At 42.0% G+C, this 18,603-nt stretch overlaps 1 protein-coding gene across 1 annotated transcript in view; it reads right to left on the reverse strand.

The window, feature by feature from the left end:
• Positions 1-5,333: 5,333 nt before the first annotated feature.
• The window catches only part of Grem2 (gremlin 2, DAN family BMP antagonist), a 114,094-nt gene continuing 100,824 nt past the window's right edge, over positions 5,334-18,603 (reverse strand). The window contains exon 2 of the mRNA XM_004626810.2: positions 5,334-5,864. Within this exon, the coding sequence (XP_004626867.1) occupies positions 5,357-5,863 (507 nt within the window). The 5' untranslated portion in view covers position 5,864 and the 3' untranslated portion in view covers positions 5,334-5,356. The remainder of the gene's footprint in view (positions 5,865-18,603) is intronic.

Raw genomic sequence — 18,603 nt, forward strand, 5'->3', positions numbered from 1 at the left:
AAGAAGAAGAAGAAGAAGAAGAAGAAGAAGAAGAAGAAGAAGAAGAAGAAGAAGAAGAAGAAGAAGAAGAAGAAGTCAGTGAGACAGAGGGCAATATCTCAATAAAAGTTCAATTACTTGCCTGGTCTCCAGATAAGATATAGAACCCACTGGCTTAAAGAGTGGCTGCTGCTCTATGAGTAAAGCCTTTGCAGTATGGGGACAAATCTCTCCACAGGATATTTCTGCAGTTGTTCCTTGGCAACTTGGGGCTAATTATTCAGGTGACTGTGCTATAAAGCCAAGCAGCATACTCAGCACTTTTGAGATTACTGAATCCTGGGTCTCAGTTGACAGTAACATCTGGAGATCAAATGAGTCACCACAACTCCCTACTACAGCAGAGGTACATACGGCTCCTAGAGTTCCAGCTAACATCTGGCTCTCAGTGGGCCCACTGCTCCCTTGACCAACTGAAGGCTCCTTTCTCTCATTTCCAAATACATAACTGTAAAGGATACTCTCAGTGTTTTGTAACTCACTGACATTGATTCCCGGACCTCTTAGACAAGGATTTGTGTAGTGAGGAAGAGCAAGTAGAGGCTCTGAAGCTGCTTACCACCCCAGCAAAGAAAAATGAAGAGCTATGCTGAGATCCAGAAGGAATGGGGAAAATCAATGAAACTCACCCAAACCTGAGTATTACCGTGGCAGCTATATTGCCTTCCCATTCATTTCACTATATTGGTTTGGTTTTTTGCTATCCTTATCATGAAGGAAAGCCAGATGCACTCTGCATTGAGATAAACAACAGTTTATACTGATGGTGTTGCCTCTCTGGCCTATTTAAGATTTTGTATCCTGTGTCAAAGTATAAACTAAAAAGACCTGGACTATATGGACATTCTGTAGAACACTACATGATCTACCCTATGATTGATATGATGTAGTAGGGCCAGTTGAGAAATATGGGACAAGTACATTGGAGGCCGTGGTAAGTATTTATACTATATACCTTGAAGTGGGTGATTAACTTTATAAAACATTCAGGAAACTTCCAAGTCCAGACAAGGTAGAGCAGATACATTTTTACCTGTTTTATCTATGTATCTATGTATCTATCTATCTATCCATCCATCCATCCATCCATCCATCCATCCATCCATCCATCACCTATCTATAGCTGAAGGATCCTGGTATGGTGATGCATATCAAAATATCAGAACTCTGAGCACCTAAGAAGAAAGATCTAGAGTCCAATCTCAGTCACTTAGCCATTTAGCAAAATCCTGTCTTAAAAATAAAATAATAAAGAACTTCAGAGTGAAAGGCCATGCCTTCAGTCCTCTATTCAGTTAAAAAAAAAAAAAAACCAGACAAAGGACGGTAGGCTAGACAGACCTCAGGACTCGGGGACTGTGGTCATAGTGAGTTTGCTGGTTTTGTTTGTTTTATTGCATTTTCTAGGCCAAATACCAGACAAGCTAGTAACTCAGGAACATCCATGGATACAGCCCTACCTACAAAACAGGATGGCTTTTTACCCTTTGCTTTTGGTCAAGTGGATGGGCAGCCTGCTGTGCTTATGAAATAGTCGCCAAGAAGCTGAATGAGGAGTGTGGCAAGGTAGAGGTTCAAGAATATTCTGAAAAAAAAAAAAAAAAAAAAAAAAGAATATTCTGAAGATCACCTGACAATCAGCGAGTCTTTCTAGCATCATTTTTGGTTTGCTCTTATTGTTATCTCTCATGTAGACATTTATAATCAGCAGTGATTGATCAATTATTAAATAAGTTTTCTAGGAACACACATTCTAAACTGTTCGCATCAATAGCAAAAATTCATTTTCCTAACTCAAGGATTGGACAGCCAACACATCTCAAGACCAAGACAAAAAGAAGAAACACAGCTTCATAGTTCCCTAGGGATGGGCATCAGGGACTGATATCCTAAACAGGTATCAATCACCTTGAAAGAGCCCAAATGAGTCACTAGTCCAACCCCCAACAGGAAGAGACCATGTCCCATATCCACACCCACTTGCTACGTGACTCGCTTCCTCATTTGGTCCTGGATTTAATCAATTTTACCTGAGCAATGGAGCTTGTAATTTCACTGGTTGACCATGGTTTTGTCCCGTCTCATGCCCAACTAAGCGAGTTCCCATGTCTTCTCCACCACCTTCAACCCACCTTGCCACATGATTTTCCTCCATAAACGTCCCTGGAAGAGAGAGCTTCCCAGGGACAATCTGCTCGGGCCCCCCTCCTGTCCCTCACTTAGACAGGAGCTTTCTTTCCCTCAATAAATACATTGTGCTCATAGAAAGAAAAAAAAAAAATGGACAGCCAAGTATGGTGGAATACCTTAAGTCAAAGCAAAATATTTTGAACTAAGATGAAATATTTGTCCATAAGTTGAATTTAATTCTTTGAAATTTCATGCAGTGAATCAACCATGTGCAATTTTATTAAGGGTTTTACTTTTTATTGATCACTGAGTTTCTCGAGTGGCAGACAGTTTGATTAGTAGAAAAATAGCAACATTGTGAAACTAAGAAGTGTTTAAATTAAGAAACATCAAAACCCGTGAGAAGTAAGTGTGAACACAAACAAAACTCATGACAATTTTGAGCCTGCCAGGAGACAAGAGCAGCGCCTCGGCTGCCAAAGGGAAGAGGAGGCTCACAGGGGGCTTCTGCTTGCTGCAGCTTCTCCGGCCTTCCTCGTGCGGTACTTCTTATCCAGAGAACATAGTGAGAATGTTCTGTTTTCAGCTGGTGGAGAATAAGGTAGAAGTGGAGACGCTACCCAAACCAGGGCTGAGAGCCTGTACCACCACCTCCTCTCCTTCAACATCTGACTCTGATTCTTCTTGGTGATGTCAGGCCCCCCCAGGAGGACATGTGACGAGGACCAGGGGTCCAGCTTACTGTGGCCTGGCAGATGTGCTCTGGACATGCAGAACTCCTTTGCCACCTACTGAAACAAGTTTAGAATTCCACTTTTATGGCACAGCACACTGGGATCACATAGAATCCTAGAGTATCTTTATTTGTTCTATAATTTAATAGTATACCTATAAAATAATTACATTATACTTATAACTTTTTTCCTTTATAAACAAAACAGAAAACTATTAAATACATTTTGAGCCATTGTAAGGTAAACTTTGTACATACAATAACCCCCCAAAGGAGCTTCACCCTGCAGCATATCACATTGCTTTCGTTGCTACACCCACGATTGGGTTCTAAGACAGGGCTCAGGTTTCTGTTCTGTGAGTTCTTAGCTCAGTCCTTCCCCTATCTATGTGGGTTCTGTGTTAATAAGATGATAGGGTTGACCTTGCAGTTGAATAGGAGACGCCTCCGCTGCCTTCCCACCCTCCTTCCTCTGCCGACTTCTGTGAGGGACGCATGAATTTCCTTCCTGTACAGCTGTTCTGCTGCTTCTTCTGTTCTGAGCCTACTTGAGGTTTTCTGCTAAATGCAAAAATCAGTCCTGACCTTGTATACTCTGTCTCAGTCCCCAGGTTCTAGCCCTCAGTGATTTTGGGCTGTCTGTATGCATTTCTGAAGCCAAGATTCCTTTCACAAGAGTAGTCTGAGATCAGGTTTTTGTAAAAAATGGTTGTAAAGAAGTAACAAATATATAAAATGTGCAGGGCAGCAGCAGAAAATTGTCACCAATGTGCCACACCTCACCCCATCCCTGCTCTCCAGGTGACTGACTCTGGATCTGCTCTCACTGTGCAGTGTCAGGAAGGTTCAGTCCCTAGAACAGCTTGTGGAGGGTCTCTCTCGGTTACTAGGCAACCAACCCCTTTGGCGGGAGCACTTGCTTGGAAATTGCCAGAGCAAGGTTTTTAGAGCATGTTGACTCCTACCAGTGACATCTCATTCACATTTGCTAGTCCTCATAACCGTCACTTACAGAAGGGCTTGCTGAGTCAGTTTAGCAAAGAGACTCAACGTGGGTATAATTTCTCAGGAAAATAAATTATGTTACTTGCTTATTTCAAGGGATCACAATACAGAAACTTAAAACAATACATTAGAGTAATGAATGGTGACTTAATGTTTTTAAAGTGGTTTTTAAAGTCTATTCTTTGGAAAAGACACTAGTTACTTTCTCTAGGACTCTTCAACTAGATGACTATTTTCTATATATTTACCCTATATTTCCTCCTGCATCACAAAGTGACTTGATTCCTTATATTCTTAAATATCTCTTATTTTAACAGAAGATGCTATTTTTCTTAGTATCATGGCAGTAAAAATAGTACCAACTCCCCCCATGTATGCACATTAAACATTATAAGGGGTTTGCATTAAAAACTCCCCAATAAATCTCCCTCCCTACACTCATGTGTCGCAACCCCATTTCTACACGTGCTGCAATGCCTTATTCAAAGTAGAATCATGACTTCCCCATCTCCTGCCCAATCCAAAACAAGTGCATGGCAGTAAACTGCTGGCCAGGCATTACTTCTGAGTACAGTACCTTCTGGACAGAGCATCACCCGATCTCCACCCTACTCAGAAGCATCCTGAAAAGCCAGGGTCAAAACACGTGAAACAATACATGGAAAGAATTAGAATACTTAAAAAAAACAACAACAGCTCTTTACAATGTAGGTCAGTTATAAAACCAGCGTTACTATAGAGACCTTGTGTGTGATAATATTCTAACTGCAGCGATAATAGCATGCACACTAGAGTTCATCTTGGGTCCACGAGTGGGGCCGGACTAGGGGAGGAAGGAAGAAGAGGTGGAGACGCGTCTGCAGGTAAGGAGGGCGTGGCCTGCCGAGAGACAGTGAGGACCCAAGCGGCTCACGGTGTCTTCTCGCTGTCGGGTTTCTTAGGAGATTGCGGCTCACGGACATCGCTTTGGTGGACACTGTCCACATCGGCATCGCAGCAGCCCAGGGCAGCGCTGGCGTCTCAAGCGTGAACGCTCTCCACGTTCCAGAGGCGCGGGGACCCAGCAGGAGAAACTCGAGGGGCTTCTCTTGAAGAGTGACGCCTCCGTCGCACGCGAGGAAGCGAGCTGGCGCGTTGAGAGAGGCCCGAAATACTCGCTTCCACACGGTGGAAGCGGCGTCAGGCCGGCGTGGCACTGCGTCCCGAAGAAAAGTCCTCTCTGAGCGCCGCGGTGGGGAGGGGTCCCGGCGTCTTCTGAGCCACCACCGAGTTTGCACCGCGGGTGGGGCCCACGCCGGCCAGGAGCGCGGGGCCCTGCTCCACCTGGGGTCCACGCCGGTGGCAAGGGCTGTCAGCCCCACGGCGTGCTGGCTGCGGAGGGGGACGCCAGGCGGCGTGGGAGGAGCTCGGGGGCCGGGGCGCGGAGCTGAGCCGCGTCCTGCCCAGCGCTCACTGCTTGTCCGAGTCGCTCAGGTTCACCGACATGCACCGGCACTGCTTCACCTTCTGGATCTTTTTGAGTCGGAAGGGCGGGTCGAGCCCGGGGCACTCGAGCTCCACGAGGACCGAGGTGACGCGCTGGGGCTTGCAGAAGGCGCAGGACTGGAAGGACTCCTCCTCCTTCTTCACGTGCCGCGGGATGTAGAAGGAGTTGCACTGGCCGTAGCAGAAGCGGTTGAGGATCGTGCGGCTGCGGCAGCCCTCCTCGCTCACCGTCTGCCGCAGCGGCTGCGTCTTGCACCAGTCACTCTTGAGGTACTTGCGCTCGGTCACCACCAGCGCCTCCTGGCTGGAGGCCAGCACCTCTTTGATCTGGTGCTGCCATCTCTCCGAGTTGTTGCTGCTGCCGTCCTTGTAAGGAGAGGGGATGGCGCCCGCCGGCCGGTTCTTCCGGGCTTCAGCCACTTTCACCAGCACGGCCAGCAGGAAGAAGGAGAGAGAAAGCTTCCGGAACATCCTGCAAGGAGAGCAGAGAGTCAGTGGGTGGGTGGGGAGCGCGAGGGCCAGCCGGGCGCAGCATCCGCGGCTCCCTTTTAATGCCTTTTGGTTTCATTAGGAGGCGCAGTCAGGTGGGGCTGGCTGACTGCCGGATGCCCGGGAGCTGCAGAAGTGAGAAAGGATTAAATTGTACACTTGGCGACAGTTATGACACTACCCTAAATAGCGCCCAGAAGGCAGAGAGGTCAGGAAGCAGTTCAAAACACGGTTAGAAAACACTGACCGAACAAGTAATGGGGGGAATGAATTAAAGCCAAGAGAAAAAAGACTTGGGCACGTTGGAAGAAGTACCAGTAAAGGTTCTGACCTAACCAATATTGTGTTTTAATATAGGCCAAGTGGGCTTTCCACATGCATTTCATTTGATCCTCAGGTGGACTAGTGTTAGTAGCCTCTATGTGGTGAAGAAAATTGAGACCCACAGAGTTTGGCTCATGTGACCCGGTTTACGATGACTTCTGAGGAGTAGGCCAGGATCTGGTGCCTGGCATCCACCTCACCTCCGGACCATCAAAGTTCACCACTAGATACAAATGGGCTTAGAAAAATCAGTAAGTTAAAAATAAATGGCAAGTTCCCAAGGTTTTCAAGAATATGTACATAAGATAGCAAGGCACATGGCTAAGAACACTAATGGTTCATCTCTGCTCATAAACAGCACTCAGCATTTAACACCTGCACATAGATGTTCAACTCTCTTGAATAAATCCTAAATTAGAACCCTATAGTGGAAAGCAACCCTTCGATGTGAATTAAGAAGTCTCCAAGGCCACATAAAAATTATCTGATGCCAATGCAAACGGTTGTTCCCAGTCTGGGTATTGGGAGATTACAACATGAGTTCAGCAGAAACAGGAATTGGAGAGAATTCCACCTAAAACACGTCTTGTTAGAGGAAAACCAACGTCTGACTGACTCAAGTGAAATGTGGACTTCACAGTTTAAGTCACATTTTAAATTTTTATATCTTCATGAATAATCAAGGACCAATGATACGAGATGACTCCCATGTCAGGTTATAACTGTGACTCCAAACATGATCCTTGTCATCAACATGTGTCATTGTTATTACCTTTATTCATTCTTTGTGTATTTTAGTATTCATAGAACTGCATGTAGTCCAGTTCATTAGCATTCACACTCTAAAATGGGTATATCCATAAAATATCACTGTTTGGTTATATAGTATAATTCTATTACACTTGTTAGACATAAGCATATAGAAATGACTGAAAATGTGATACCAATTATAAGAAACTCTTCAAGTTCTATATTACCATCAGAGCAACTAATATTTGCTGGTTCTCAAAACTCATCAGACGTGCATAGAGTTTCCTTTCATGTGTGAATACAGTTGATCATCACAGTTCCATGACACAAGCACTGTTACTTTCCCTCATTTATGGATGAGGAAACTGAGGCAAAGACAGACTGAAGATCTTCACAAAACCGGTATGTGAAGTATCTAATCCAAGGACCCCAGCTCTGCGCCCCAGGGTATCCATCAGTGTAGAGCAGCTATACTGGAATTATTTTTGGCATCGTTGTTACTAGTCCAGGTCAAAGCAGTAAAGAGATTTGCATGATGACTTTCTGTAAAGTATTAATTCAAGAGTAAGCACTGTGCTAGGTTTTCTGAATTCCAAAATCTCCCTGCTATGCTCTGGATCTTAAATGCCCCAAAGTCCTTGGTGCTAAAGGCTTGATCCCTGACTTGGCACTTGTTGGAAGGGGGTGAAACCTTTAAGGGGTAGAGCCTATCAGGAGGGCTTATTCATTGAGGGGATACTCGGAAAAGAGACTGGTAGACTCTGGTCTTTTTCTCTCTCTTTTGCTCTTGGTTTCCAGCTAGCAGAAGTGAGCAGCTTCCTTGCCATACACTCCTGCCTTGATCTTTTGCTCTTCCTTAGGCACAGAAGCACTGGGGCCAATCATCCATGAACTGAAACCTCCAAGATTCAAGCCAAATAAACCTTTCCTCTTTTTAAGTTGGTTACCCCATAATGTGAATGTACAAGAAAAAAGCATGGATTATTCTTGGAGAAGGACCAAGAGGAGCCTAGGAAAAACAATTAAATGGGTGCTCTAAAGTGCAAATAAAAGTCTTCCAGTCACTGATACTACCAAAAGTATGGGAGTTAGGTTAATGTAGGTGATTCTGGGATAAAGCCATATAAAACCAAGAGCAGAGAGGGGGAAATATTTTTCTGTTTTTCTCTCTTCTACTCTCTCCCCTCCTTCTCTTTCATCTCTTCCCACTCCTTTTTCTCTTCCTCTTCCTCCTCTTTTCCATCCTGTTCTCTTCCTCCTCATCTACCTTCTCCTCTGCTCCTCCATCTCATCCTCCTTCCTCCTTCCTGTAAAAACCTTCTGTCCAACACAATTACTGAAACTTTAAGGCCAAGTTTTTAAAGGACTTTTCTCATGCCTCTCTTGTTCCACACATAAAGTGTTGTAAGAACACGGCCATGATTCCAACAGGCCCATGGTGAACACGGAGTATTGGATTCACTCAGCTTACTCAGTTTATTATATTTGTGGAACAATTTGTGATCTCAGTAGCCCTTTAAAAAAGAAAGTATTTTGGTTCCATTTTAACAATTCTGAAATTATTAACATTCTGAGAAAACACAACCGAGGGTCTGTGAGTCCCACCTGGCCCTCAGCTCCTAGTGCCCACCACAGCCCCACATGAACCACTCGGAAGCTCCAGATGGCACACTGTGGTTCAACAGGTCAGAATTGTCATCGGGGGGAACAGAGTTAAAATACATTCAAATCAATTTGGGACAAAAGCTCTTCATGTCAGCAGCGTCAGATGTGGTAATCAACACAACGCATTATTTGAATGCTTGAAATCAGCTTCAGAACATCTGGCACACATCCCCAGAAGTTGTGTTTCATAGGACCCTGGAAATAAGAGCAAACTTCCAGTTTTCAGGAGGAGGAGATTTTGATGGCATCCAGGTGACAGGGGCCAAGTCAGGCTCTTCTCCCTCTCCTTTCTCACAGCTCATTCCTTTTCGCCTTCACAGGGCAACAGTGTGCTCACCAAGGAGCATGCATTTCAACAGCATGTTAGCACACAAGAAGTGCTTCTCCCATAGTGACTGTTCAGACGAATCCTCCGTACTTCAGGTCGCTAAGCCAGCTGTGGCCAGTGGTTTTCTGCTGGCTTGTATTGGTTTCACTGGAGGAGAGAATACGCCCACCTCTCTTTTCACTTAGCCAACCTCCTAGACAGACCCCCTAGACCTCAGTTCAGCACACAAATCCCCTAGACCTGAGTTTGGGCTTCAGAGTCCTGCTCTGTCCTGAACCCCTTTGCTATTCAGAGCAATGGCTGGCACACAATTAACCACTCAGGAATGTTGCCTCGACTGCCAGGAGTGACAGCGTGAGGATACTTCATTTTACTTTCACATCTTGTGTTTGGCTTGTATCAGAAGAAGCTCGTAAATAAATCCTGTTGGTTTTATTAACCGTTTTTCTGGCCCGACATTGTTGTCAATTTGCAAGGGGTGCCAGGTCTATAAATGCTGATGGCCTAAGCAGACTGTGTTGGCCAAAGTTGATTGTGCAAAAAGAGAAGTAGTGGAAGCATTTTCCTCTTAAGTGAACACCCTCTTAAGCGAGCCTAGCCTTTGTAGATACCAGAACAAGAGCTGTGCAGGCCAAAGTAGTCTAGTATCTAGGCAGCTAAAAAGTCACAACTGTCCTCTGTCAACCCTTCCTATACATATGAAGACCTGAAGGTGCGCTCTACAGTGGAGCAGGAAAGCTTCCTCATTTCTAGGAAAGGATACACCAATGCTGATCATTCGTCCTAACAGATATATGCAAACGAGAAAGGATCACAGATCGTGGGTGCCATGAAGTTCTTGAACTCACTTCCAGAGTGACTTTGTTGAGTTTCTTTAGAGGTCAATGTGTGGCAGAACTGAGCTCTGTAGGAGTGGTAAATGGGATGGGGGCTGAAACTTTTCTGTGACCCAAGGATTCTTAGTGCATTCTTGGAAGGTCAAAGGAAATCATTTGGGGCTAAACGTTCATAGGTGCATGTGAGATAAACTTGCTCCCACCGCCCAAGTGAAAGCAGACTCAAAACCAAACAAAAACATCTAAACCCGAACCCCCAACAATGTTAAACATTGGGGGCTATTTTTGTGAGGTTTCTATTGCCACAGCCTCAACAACTAAAGGTACTTCATGTATGATTTTGATTCTTGGGCTGGAAGGGTAGTGATTTAACTCCCCAGCTAACTCTCTTGAGGCATGTGTGGGGCTTTCACAGCCCCATGATGATCCTCATAGCCTGTGGTTGCTTATCTGGCGAGACCACTTACCTCCCCAGCAACTGTAAACTGAGGCAAACTATGGCCCACGGGCCAAAGCCAACCTGGGGTTGTTTTTGCAAGTGAAACGGCACTGGAACACTGCCATGTGATTCATTTACTTTTAGTCTATGGTTGATTTGAGCTGTAAGGGCAGAATGAGCAGTGGAGACAGTGACCATGAGACCCACAAAGCGGAAAATATCTACTAGCTAGACTTTTACTGAAAAAAATCAGCCAAGTCCCACTCTGAAATTTCCTATCCAACTCAGTTTTTGCTTTCCCTTTAGGGATGAACTCTTTTGCTAGAAAAAATAACTTTTGTTTAATTTAAAAGTTTTAGAATCTGAAATAGTTTAAATAAAAAGCAATACAAGAAATATAACAAGCCTTCTATACTCACCACTAAGATAAAAGCAATATTGATTGACATTTCCCATTTTACCCTGCAGTCTCCCTCTCTCTCTCTCTCTCTCTCTCTCTCTCTCTCTCTCTCTCTCTCTCTGACTGTCTCTCTATATCTATATCTATATCTATATCTATATCTATATATCTGCTGAGACTACTTACCTCCCCAGCAACTGTAAACTGAGGCAAACTATAGCCTATATATATATAGTTTCATGGATGAGTACATGTTTGTATGTGCAAAATAGTCTCTATAAATAGGCTCACACTTTTCTTTCATATTTTTTAATTACGCATTTGAGATTTTATACATGTGGATGTTTGTAGAAGTCTATTCATCTCCACTGCTGAATATTAAAACACTGTTTCTTCATTCATCTTACTGAAGAACAGTTTTGTTGCCTCTACTTTTGCTATTGCCAACAGAGATACACTGAACAGTTTTGTGTGTGTTTATTTATGCCCATCTGTTAAAGTTTTTCTAGTAGAGAAGCTGAGAAGTGGAAATGCTGGGTCATAGGATATGCACAATTTTAACTTGACTCAGTTTTGCCAAGTTGTTTTCCAACTGTTCACATCAAAATTCTTCATCCTGGGTAAGATGTGAGTCCCTGCTGTCACACATGCTGGCTGCTACTCAGCGTTGCCATATTTATTACTTTCTGGTATCTGAAAGGCAGAAATCACGTTCTCACTACTTTAATCTGCATCTTTCTGATGGCAAGGGGATTGTTCCTTAGACTCCTATACAGTGGTCCTGTGTCTGAAAAGAAATGATTGCAACTGGTTCGAAGTGAAATTCCAATATTAGATAAAACAATCAGAAATACAAGCTATAAATCTTCTGCAGTGTCATGAAAAGAATAGGAAGTGGCTAGCAATTTCAAGGCAGAACTGTCAGGGCATCCCACATGACTCAGAAGGCTAAAAAGTCCATCCAAATGGATTCATTTGCTCTTCCAAGTAACTGAAACTGAGTGGAACATTGACTATCATTTTGTTCCAAAAGAAGTTTAATTTCATCTGGAGAAATTATGTTTTGAAAAAAGATTTTTCAACCAAGGAAGGAATGATACTGTCATTATGTACTTTGATTTCTTCTGGACGGCAAGTGTATTATTTGGGAATTCGTACTCAAAGTGCCTAATCTTTGAAGAAACCCCTGAGTGAGTTCAGGATGGGACATGCCACTCCAAGACAGAATGGCTGCAGAGCATCATAGCCAAGCAGGAAATGAGTGGTAGAGCTCTTTAGTAGCTGTCCAGCTCATACCCGGGACTTGCCTATCTCCAGCCTGTGTCTGCTTAGGAATGGCAAAGCGAATGTGGATTCAGAGCCTGAGCTGCCCATGCTGTGACCCTTCATGACTCATTTCCAGGCTTCTGTGGATTCTCTTCTGTAAAATGGGGCTAATGGCACTCGTCGCTCCCTGTACCAAGTCACTATTATGAGGTATGTGGGACTAAAAGCAAGTCAGAATCCAAGAACTTTTGGCCAAAAGAACTATGAGTTTTATTTCAAAGAAAAAAATAGATTAGGAGTGACTCGTTAAGGATTTTATAGCCAGTGCCATCATTTTCTAGAGCCATCAAGCACTTCCTAGTTTCTTCCTCTTCCTCTTCCTCTCCTCCTCCTCCTCTTTTTTTTTCCAAATAGAGGCGTTAAGCTGTTGCCTGAGAAACCAGTGGTGCTGTCGTGATTCACCACTCCAGAACGCCCTTCCTCCACCCAGCGTGGGATGGTGCTGTGTGCTCCAGGACAACTAAAATAGCAGAACTTCACGTCCTTGGGCGCACAGTATAGATTTTCTGTCTGTGTATACATAAAAATTAGAGAGGCCTATTTAAGATGCTTTGAGCAAAATCAAAAACATCCTATCCATGTGCTCCACCAACTTTTCCTGTTCACTCTTACTTCAGGCTGCTTTGTTTTGCTTGTTATATCATAGTTCCTAGAAATGGTAACTCATATACAGTTACAGATAAACTGGCCCCAGCTTTTTTACTTCCTCTGGATTTCACAAGATTGTATTTCTTCTTCTTTCCCTTCAGTCTTTCAATCTCCTTTCTTGATTTTTCTTTCTCTGCTTTCCCCTGAAAGGCTGGAGTTCCCCCGAAGATTTTCCCATAATTCTATCTCTTATTCCTAACATTCTTAAGAATTTCATTCATGCCTATGACTTTACTCTGGTTATGACTTTGAAATCCAAGACCCAACTCTACCAAGTGTTTCCCAAATGTCCTATGATGCCTCACACTCTGTATGTTCCAAGCTTTACCATATTTTCCCACTCACCTATGCCTCCTCTGACAGTTCTTACAGCACAACCTTTAGCCTTTAATGTTAGCCCAAAAAGCTGAGAATTAATAGAATACCACATTAATTTACTGTCTGAGAGTCAAAATATCTTTCCTTGCTAATAGAACCACCATTTTACCCAGATATCAGGTTCCAAATTCTCCATAAATCTCACACATCATGGAGTGGAAAGTTGGTTGGTCCAAGGCAATTCATTTTCGTACTCTCTTTGCCTGTGGCAGATTTTGGCATGGGCACTGATGCAAGTGTGCTGAGTAAGATGTAGGCTCCAGCCTCCAGGGAAAGCCTCTTCTTCCCTAAACTATTCAGAAACATTCTCACTCTAGGTTTGGGTTGTGGAACTGATGCCCAGGTGAGGCTGTGGTAACCTCAGTGAGGTGCGCCCGTGGTATGCGAGTCAGGCATTTGTAGCATACACATTGAGCAACACAAAATGGAAAACTAATGCATTCTGGGATATGCTGTTAGGGCGTTGAATTAACCAACCCTGGGATTGCTTATCTCTGTTCTTCCATTTGTACCAAGTTAACTCTTTCATGTTTAAATTGTTTTCTCTTTTTGGCAATTATATTAGTTTTTCTTTCTGCATATTAAATTCATCCACAAAACCCCATTGTCTTTCATGACCTGATTCTAAATCCTGCTGTTATTATCTTTGTTTAAGTTCTCATCAGCTGACTCTTACAGTAGTCTCTTCGCTGGCCTCCTGCCTCCCAGCTCCCACGCCTTCAGGTCCGTCTTTCACAGTCCTGTCACAGTGAACAATCTCACTCTCTGCTTTGTCTCTATTGCTCCTGTAAGTCAAACACCTTAATACTTTCCTACCATTTACAAATTCAAAGTGCCTAGACTTCCTGTGATCTCTGTTCCCTCTTTGTCCTAATGCAAAGCAACCCTCATCTTACAACTTACGTTAGAAATCTGCTAAACTATATGTTCTCCCCATGCAAAAGTATTTTCCATATCCAAACGTTGGTGCAGGTATTTCTTTTGCCTGAAATGTTATCTCCCTGATAGCCACTGGGATTTCACTAGACTATTATTCCCTTATGAAAACAGCCACAGTTCCTAAACACTGTGTGTGTGTGTGTGTGTGTGTGTGTGTGTGTGTGTGTGCAGGGTCTCACTACACAGTTCAGACTCATCGTGATCCTCCTGTTTTCAGCCTTCCCTGCACTGGAATTACAGGGGGATAATTACATGGGGGTTGGGCCTGTGTGGCACAGGGTACGGGGGATAGAACCACAGTCACTGTGCTTGCCTAAGCAGGGGCTTAATTGCTGAGCTATCTCTCAGGTCCTAAACACTTTATTTTTGCCAAATAGTAACTGCTCTGTTAAAACCAATACTCACTGTGTAAGCATTCTCTGAAAACTTCCTGTGCTACATGAATGTTCTTCACTGGAAATCAGTGGCATCAGTCTTTCTTTCCATGGTGAACTATTGTGGGTCCAGAGAATAGTTTTGAATATTTCTTAGTCTATGAATGAAAGAGTGATGATTGCCTGGATTTTACCTACTTTGACTCTTATGTCATTCTACAATGTTATATTTAAAAATTGTAAACAAGATCTTAAGACTGGGTTAACTTTTCATAGCAGAGGTACCGTGTTTAATTTAAATCTTAATGATTTAATACATATCTAGCCATCGAAATCAGAAGTAAACACAACTCTTAAAATTGGACCTTTGAAAAAACATAGTAAGTTATGTTTACAGTTTATCTTCCTTCTATTAAAAATGCTGTTTATTCCTTGGACCACTAGCCTCAAGTTCTTTGTTTTCTCTTATTTTAATTATTACAGCAACTCTCATGAGAAATGATCTTCAAAGGGGAAGATGTGTAGTTCTGGTGGTTACATACAGGCTTTCCAAGAGTAGCTTCAGATGAATCAATATCAATATCTTCACCTTTTCTCTCTCAGAGTTCTGCTTACACAGATGCCTACCCTGGGTTCAGTGTGTGATCCTCCCTAACTCTGTGGCCCTTCTTCTGTCACCTCGCCACTTAGAAGGTTGAGTCCCACCCCAGGCTCTGTTTTCATGGTGCATGGCTTGCACTTCTTCGTCCTAGAAATAAGTAGTATGCATTTATTATAACAGTCATTGCAAAGTATCTCCATGCTTTGGAGCATCTCTTCAAGAAAGGCAAATCACTAAAATTTAGATTTCAGTATATTGCAATTATTTAGCCACACTTATAACATATTTATGTTATTTTGATCAAATACTGTTATGTATTCTAATGAATGATCAATCACATGAGAAATTTAAATATTTTAAGCTTTATCGGCACAGATAGAAATTAAAATTTACATGCATACTTTTTTGTTACGGAAAAGAATAACAATGTAAAAAAGACTTTTAAGCACAAAGTCCATTAGGAAAATTAGAATAAAATATTAATTTAAGGGGCCAAGGAGATAGCTCAATAGAATAACTGCTTGCCTGGCAAGTGCAAGGGCCTGAGTTCAATCCCAGGTCCTTCCAAAAATATATGAATTTAAGGAGAAAAAGGAATAGAATGAAACCTAGGTTCGTGAACTTAAGTCTGTCCACAACTCTGGTCACTGACCTGGATGAGAACTGAATCAAATTGAATGGTTAAGTCCAGTGTTGACCTTATGGGAAAATGATTTGACTCGGTTCTTATCTGATTTGGTTTGTGACCAGAATTATGGAAAGAATTAAGTTCATGAACCAGGTATCACTCTGTTGTAAATTTTCCTTTAACAATTATTCATACATATGTTTTTAAACACACATAATAATTTGCACACAATAACTGTGCTGTTTGGATCCCTCTAGAGACATTAATAAGGCCTTTATTTGGACACATCCAATTTGTAATATTCTTTAAATGACATCACAGCCAACTTTAGATGTAAATTGAAAAGTATAAGAGAAGTTATATACACTTAGAGATCAAAATGGTTGGCAAGTAATGCATTAAAGTATTATACTGTTAGGTACTGCTAGGCAAGAATAAGTCATCCTGCCTTCTATGGTACATAAAAGTCTTACATCCACGTATAAGTGTGAAGAAAGACTTCAGGTTTCATCCTTCTCTGATTCACTCTCTCAAGTCCCTCAAATTCTGCAAACCCTCTTTCCTGACAGTTTTTCAAAACACTGTGTTGACTAATGGCTCCAGAGAGGACTGGAAAAATCCCATATTAAGTAATTTAATTGAAACAAGAAGTCTAATTTGGTTGGTGTGAAGTCTTAGGCACTCTGCCTTTTCCAAGTTAGCTCCTATTGACAACTGATGCTGAATTCAGACAAATTAGAGGGAGAACTCAAGGCTCTTCACCAAAGAAAACAAGCATAATCAGAGACAACCAGGAGATTTAAAACACGCCAATGGATATAGAGTTATGGAAAAAGTGAAGGCAAAAGTGTTGAAAACATATTAAAAATAAATACTAGGGCCAGGGAGATGGCTCAGTGGAATAAGCACTTCGCTGACAAATGCAAGGGCCTGTGTTCAATCCCTGGTTCCACCAAAAAATAAATGAATAAATAAATAAATAGTTGTCTGAAGTTTAAAAAAATAATGAATACTAATACCAAAAGCACCTTCCATTTGAGTTCATAATAGAAAGTACTTGCGTTAAAGTTGTATTCATTAGTTGATTCATTCATTCATTCATTCATTCATTCATTCATTCATTCATTCTACACCCTCTATGTCCTTTCCTAGAATTTGAGATACAGAGAAGAATAAGATACTGACTTCTCAGGAATAAAATTAAAAAGATTAATAAAGGTGACAATAATTCTGGAGAGAAGGGGCTTCATAATTGGGTCTTAGAGTAATCTATGAAAGAAATCATGATGGTGTGAATCAAAGAGTAACGTGAATAGAATAGGAGAGCACTTTAGATGTTTGAGCTCTGCCTTGTTGACATGATTAAAGGGACACAAGAGGAGAAAATTTGGGTGTTTGCTTCAGCTGGTTGGTTGATGATGGGTCAGTGCTGGTTCTATCATTTGTAGATAGAGTAAGAAGCAAAGAGGGCAAAGGGTAAAGTTGTGGCAGCAAAGGCACTGGAAATCAGGTGAGGATGAGTCTTAAAAGCCTCCCCTGGACAGATATGGATGAGAGATGTAAGTGATGAGCAATTTCAGATATAGTGGGCAGAGGTTGATGAGCAAGTTTGCAGTGGGGGAAGATGGGAAAACGGGTAATGAGTCTCATGCATCATTCTCCACAGCATCGCTGAAAAACCCCTATTCACCCCGCTTTTCAAATATTGAAGGATCTACTCTGAGTGAGGTAAGTTAAATAACTGGGAAAATAAAATACATTTTCTTTCTCTTTTTTTGATGCTAAAGATTAAATGCAAGATTTGGCCAAACACCAGTGCTGTCACTGACCTATAGCTCCATACCTCTTTTATTTCACTTATGGAAATATAGTGAACAATACAATTCACCTCTTCACAGCATACAACCCTGGCTCTTCGCTTGCTCACCAGACTCCTGTACCAGCTATAGTGATTCCACACCTTTCCCAGCCCCAGCCAGTCACCTGGCTACTTTACATCTCCATCTGTCTGGGCATTTACATTTTTTAATAGTCTCTGGACCTAAGAGAAAAACTTAAACTAAGTCATTCTGAAATGCTGATTAAACTAAGATAAGTGTCAACTTGGTGCATGGATTTGAAGTTCCCTACAGATTTTCCAAGAGCGTTTGTTTGTTTCTTTATTTGTTTCCCAAACAGTCCTTTCCCAACATTTCTAACTCAGTAATTCTCTCCAGTTGAAAACTGTATCAGGGTAGAGACCGAGTTTGTTTTGTTCACCACGATATCCCTGGAATTTACACATAATAGATGACTGATAAATATTTATTGAATAAGTGAATGAATATCTAATACTTCTGAGAGACTACAGATGTTGTACAGCCAGAGTATGACTGATATTTGAGAAGGGGAAAGGCTGGAGGTTCAGACATCATTCCTTTGCCTTTTATTTGGGAAATAAAGCAAATGTAAGTGTACCATTCATGCAGCAAATATTTACTGAATGCACATGTGCTCGTGATGTTTGGTGTCTATTCTGTTTTTTATAACTCTGTTTAGATCTTTCTCTGGATCAGCCTAATTATAAATAATGTAAATAAAATGTACTTCTACTGAACTTTTGAAGTATTGTAGAGAATGTTTCTTGTTAACATCAAACAAAACCACTTGTACCTTAAAGCAAGCTTATCAAATATTTTCTAATAGATTGTTTCCAAACACAAATATTGGCAATTTTTTTCCCCAAAGAACAAGTTCTAGTAGTAATACCATTATGGATATGCAATTTGAATTCAGTAAAGGGCTCTCTTCTTTTATATGTGGTCCTCAAACTTCTTGATAAACCAGCTACACCTGAAAACTTGTTAGAAATGAAGCCCTCAGGTACAGAGGCTGGGAAAATTCTGATACTGAAAGTCTAAGATGAAACCTGAAAAACAGCATTGTTCCTATACAGCTCATGCTCTGAGAAGCAGAACTCAGATTACTTGTGTAAAATGTGATTTTTGGCTTCTGATCCACTGACCAGGGAAACTGTCATTAATTGCACCCTCATTAATAAAGACAAGAGGCTAAAGCACTCGTATATAGGAAACAGTGTTAAAGTG

The sequence above is a fragment of the Octodon degus genome, unplaced genomic scaffold, assembly GCF_000260255.1.
Source record: "Octodon degus isolate 3935 unplaced genomic scaffold, OctDeg1.0 scaffold00017, whole genome shotgun sequence".
NCBI classification, from domain to species: Eukaryota; Metazoa; Chordata; class Mammalia; order Rodentia; family Octodontidae; genus Octodon; species Octodon degus.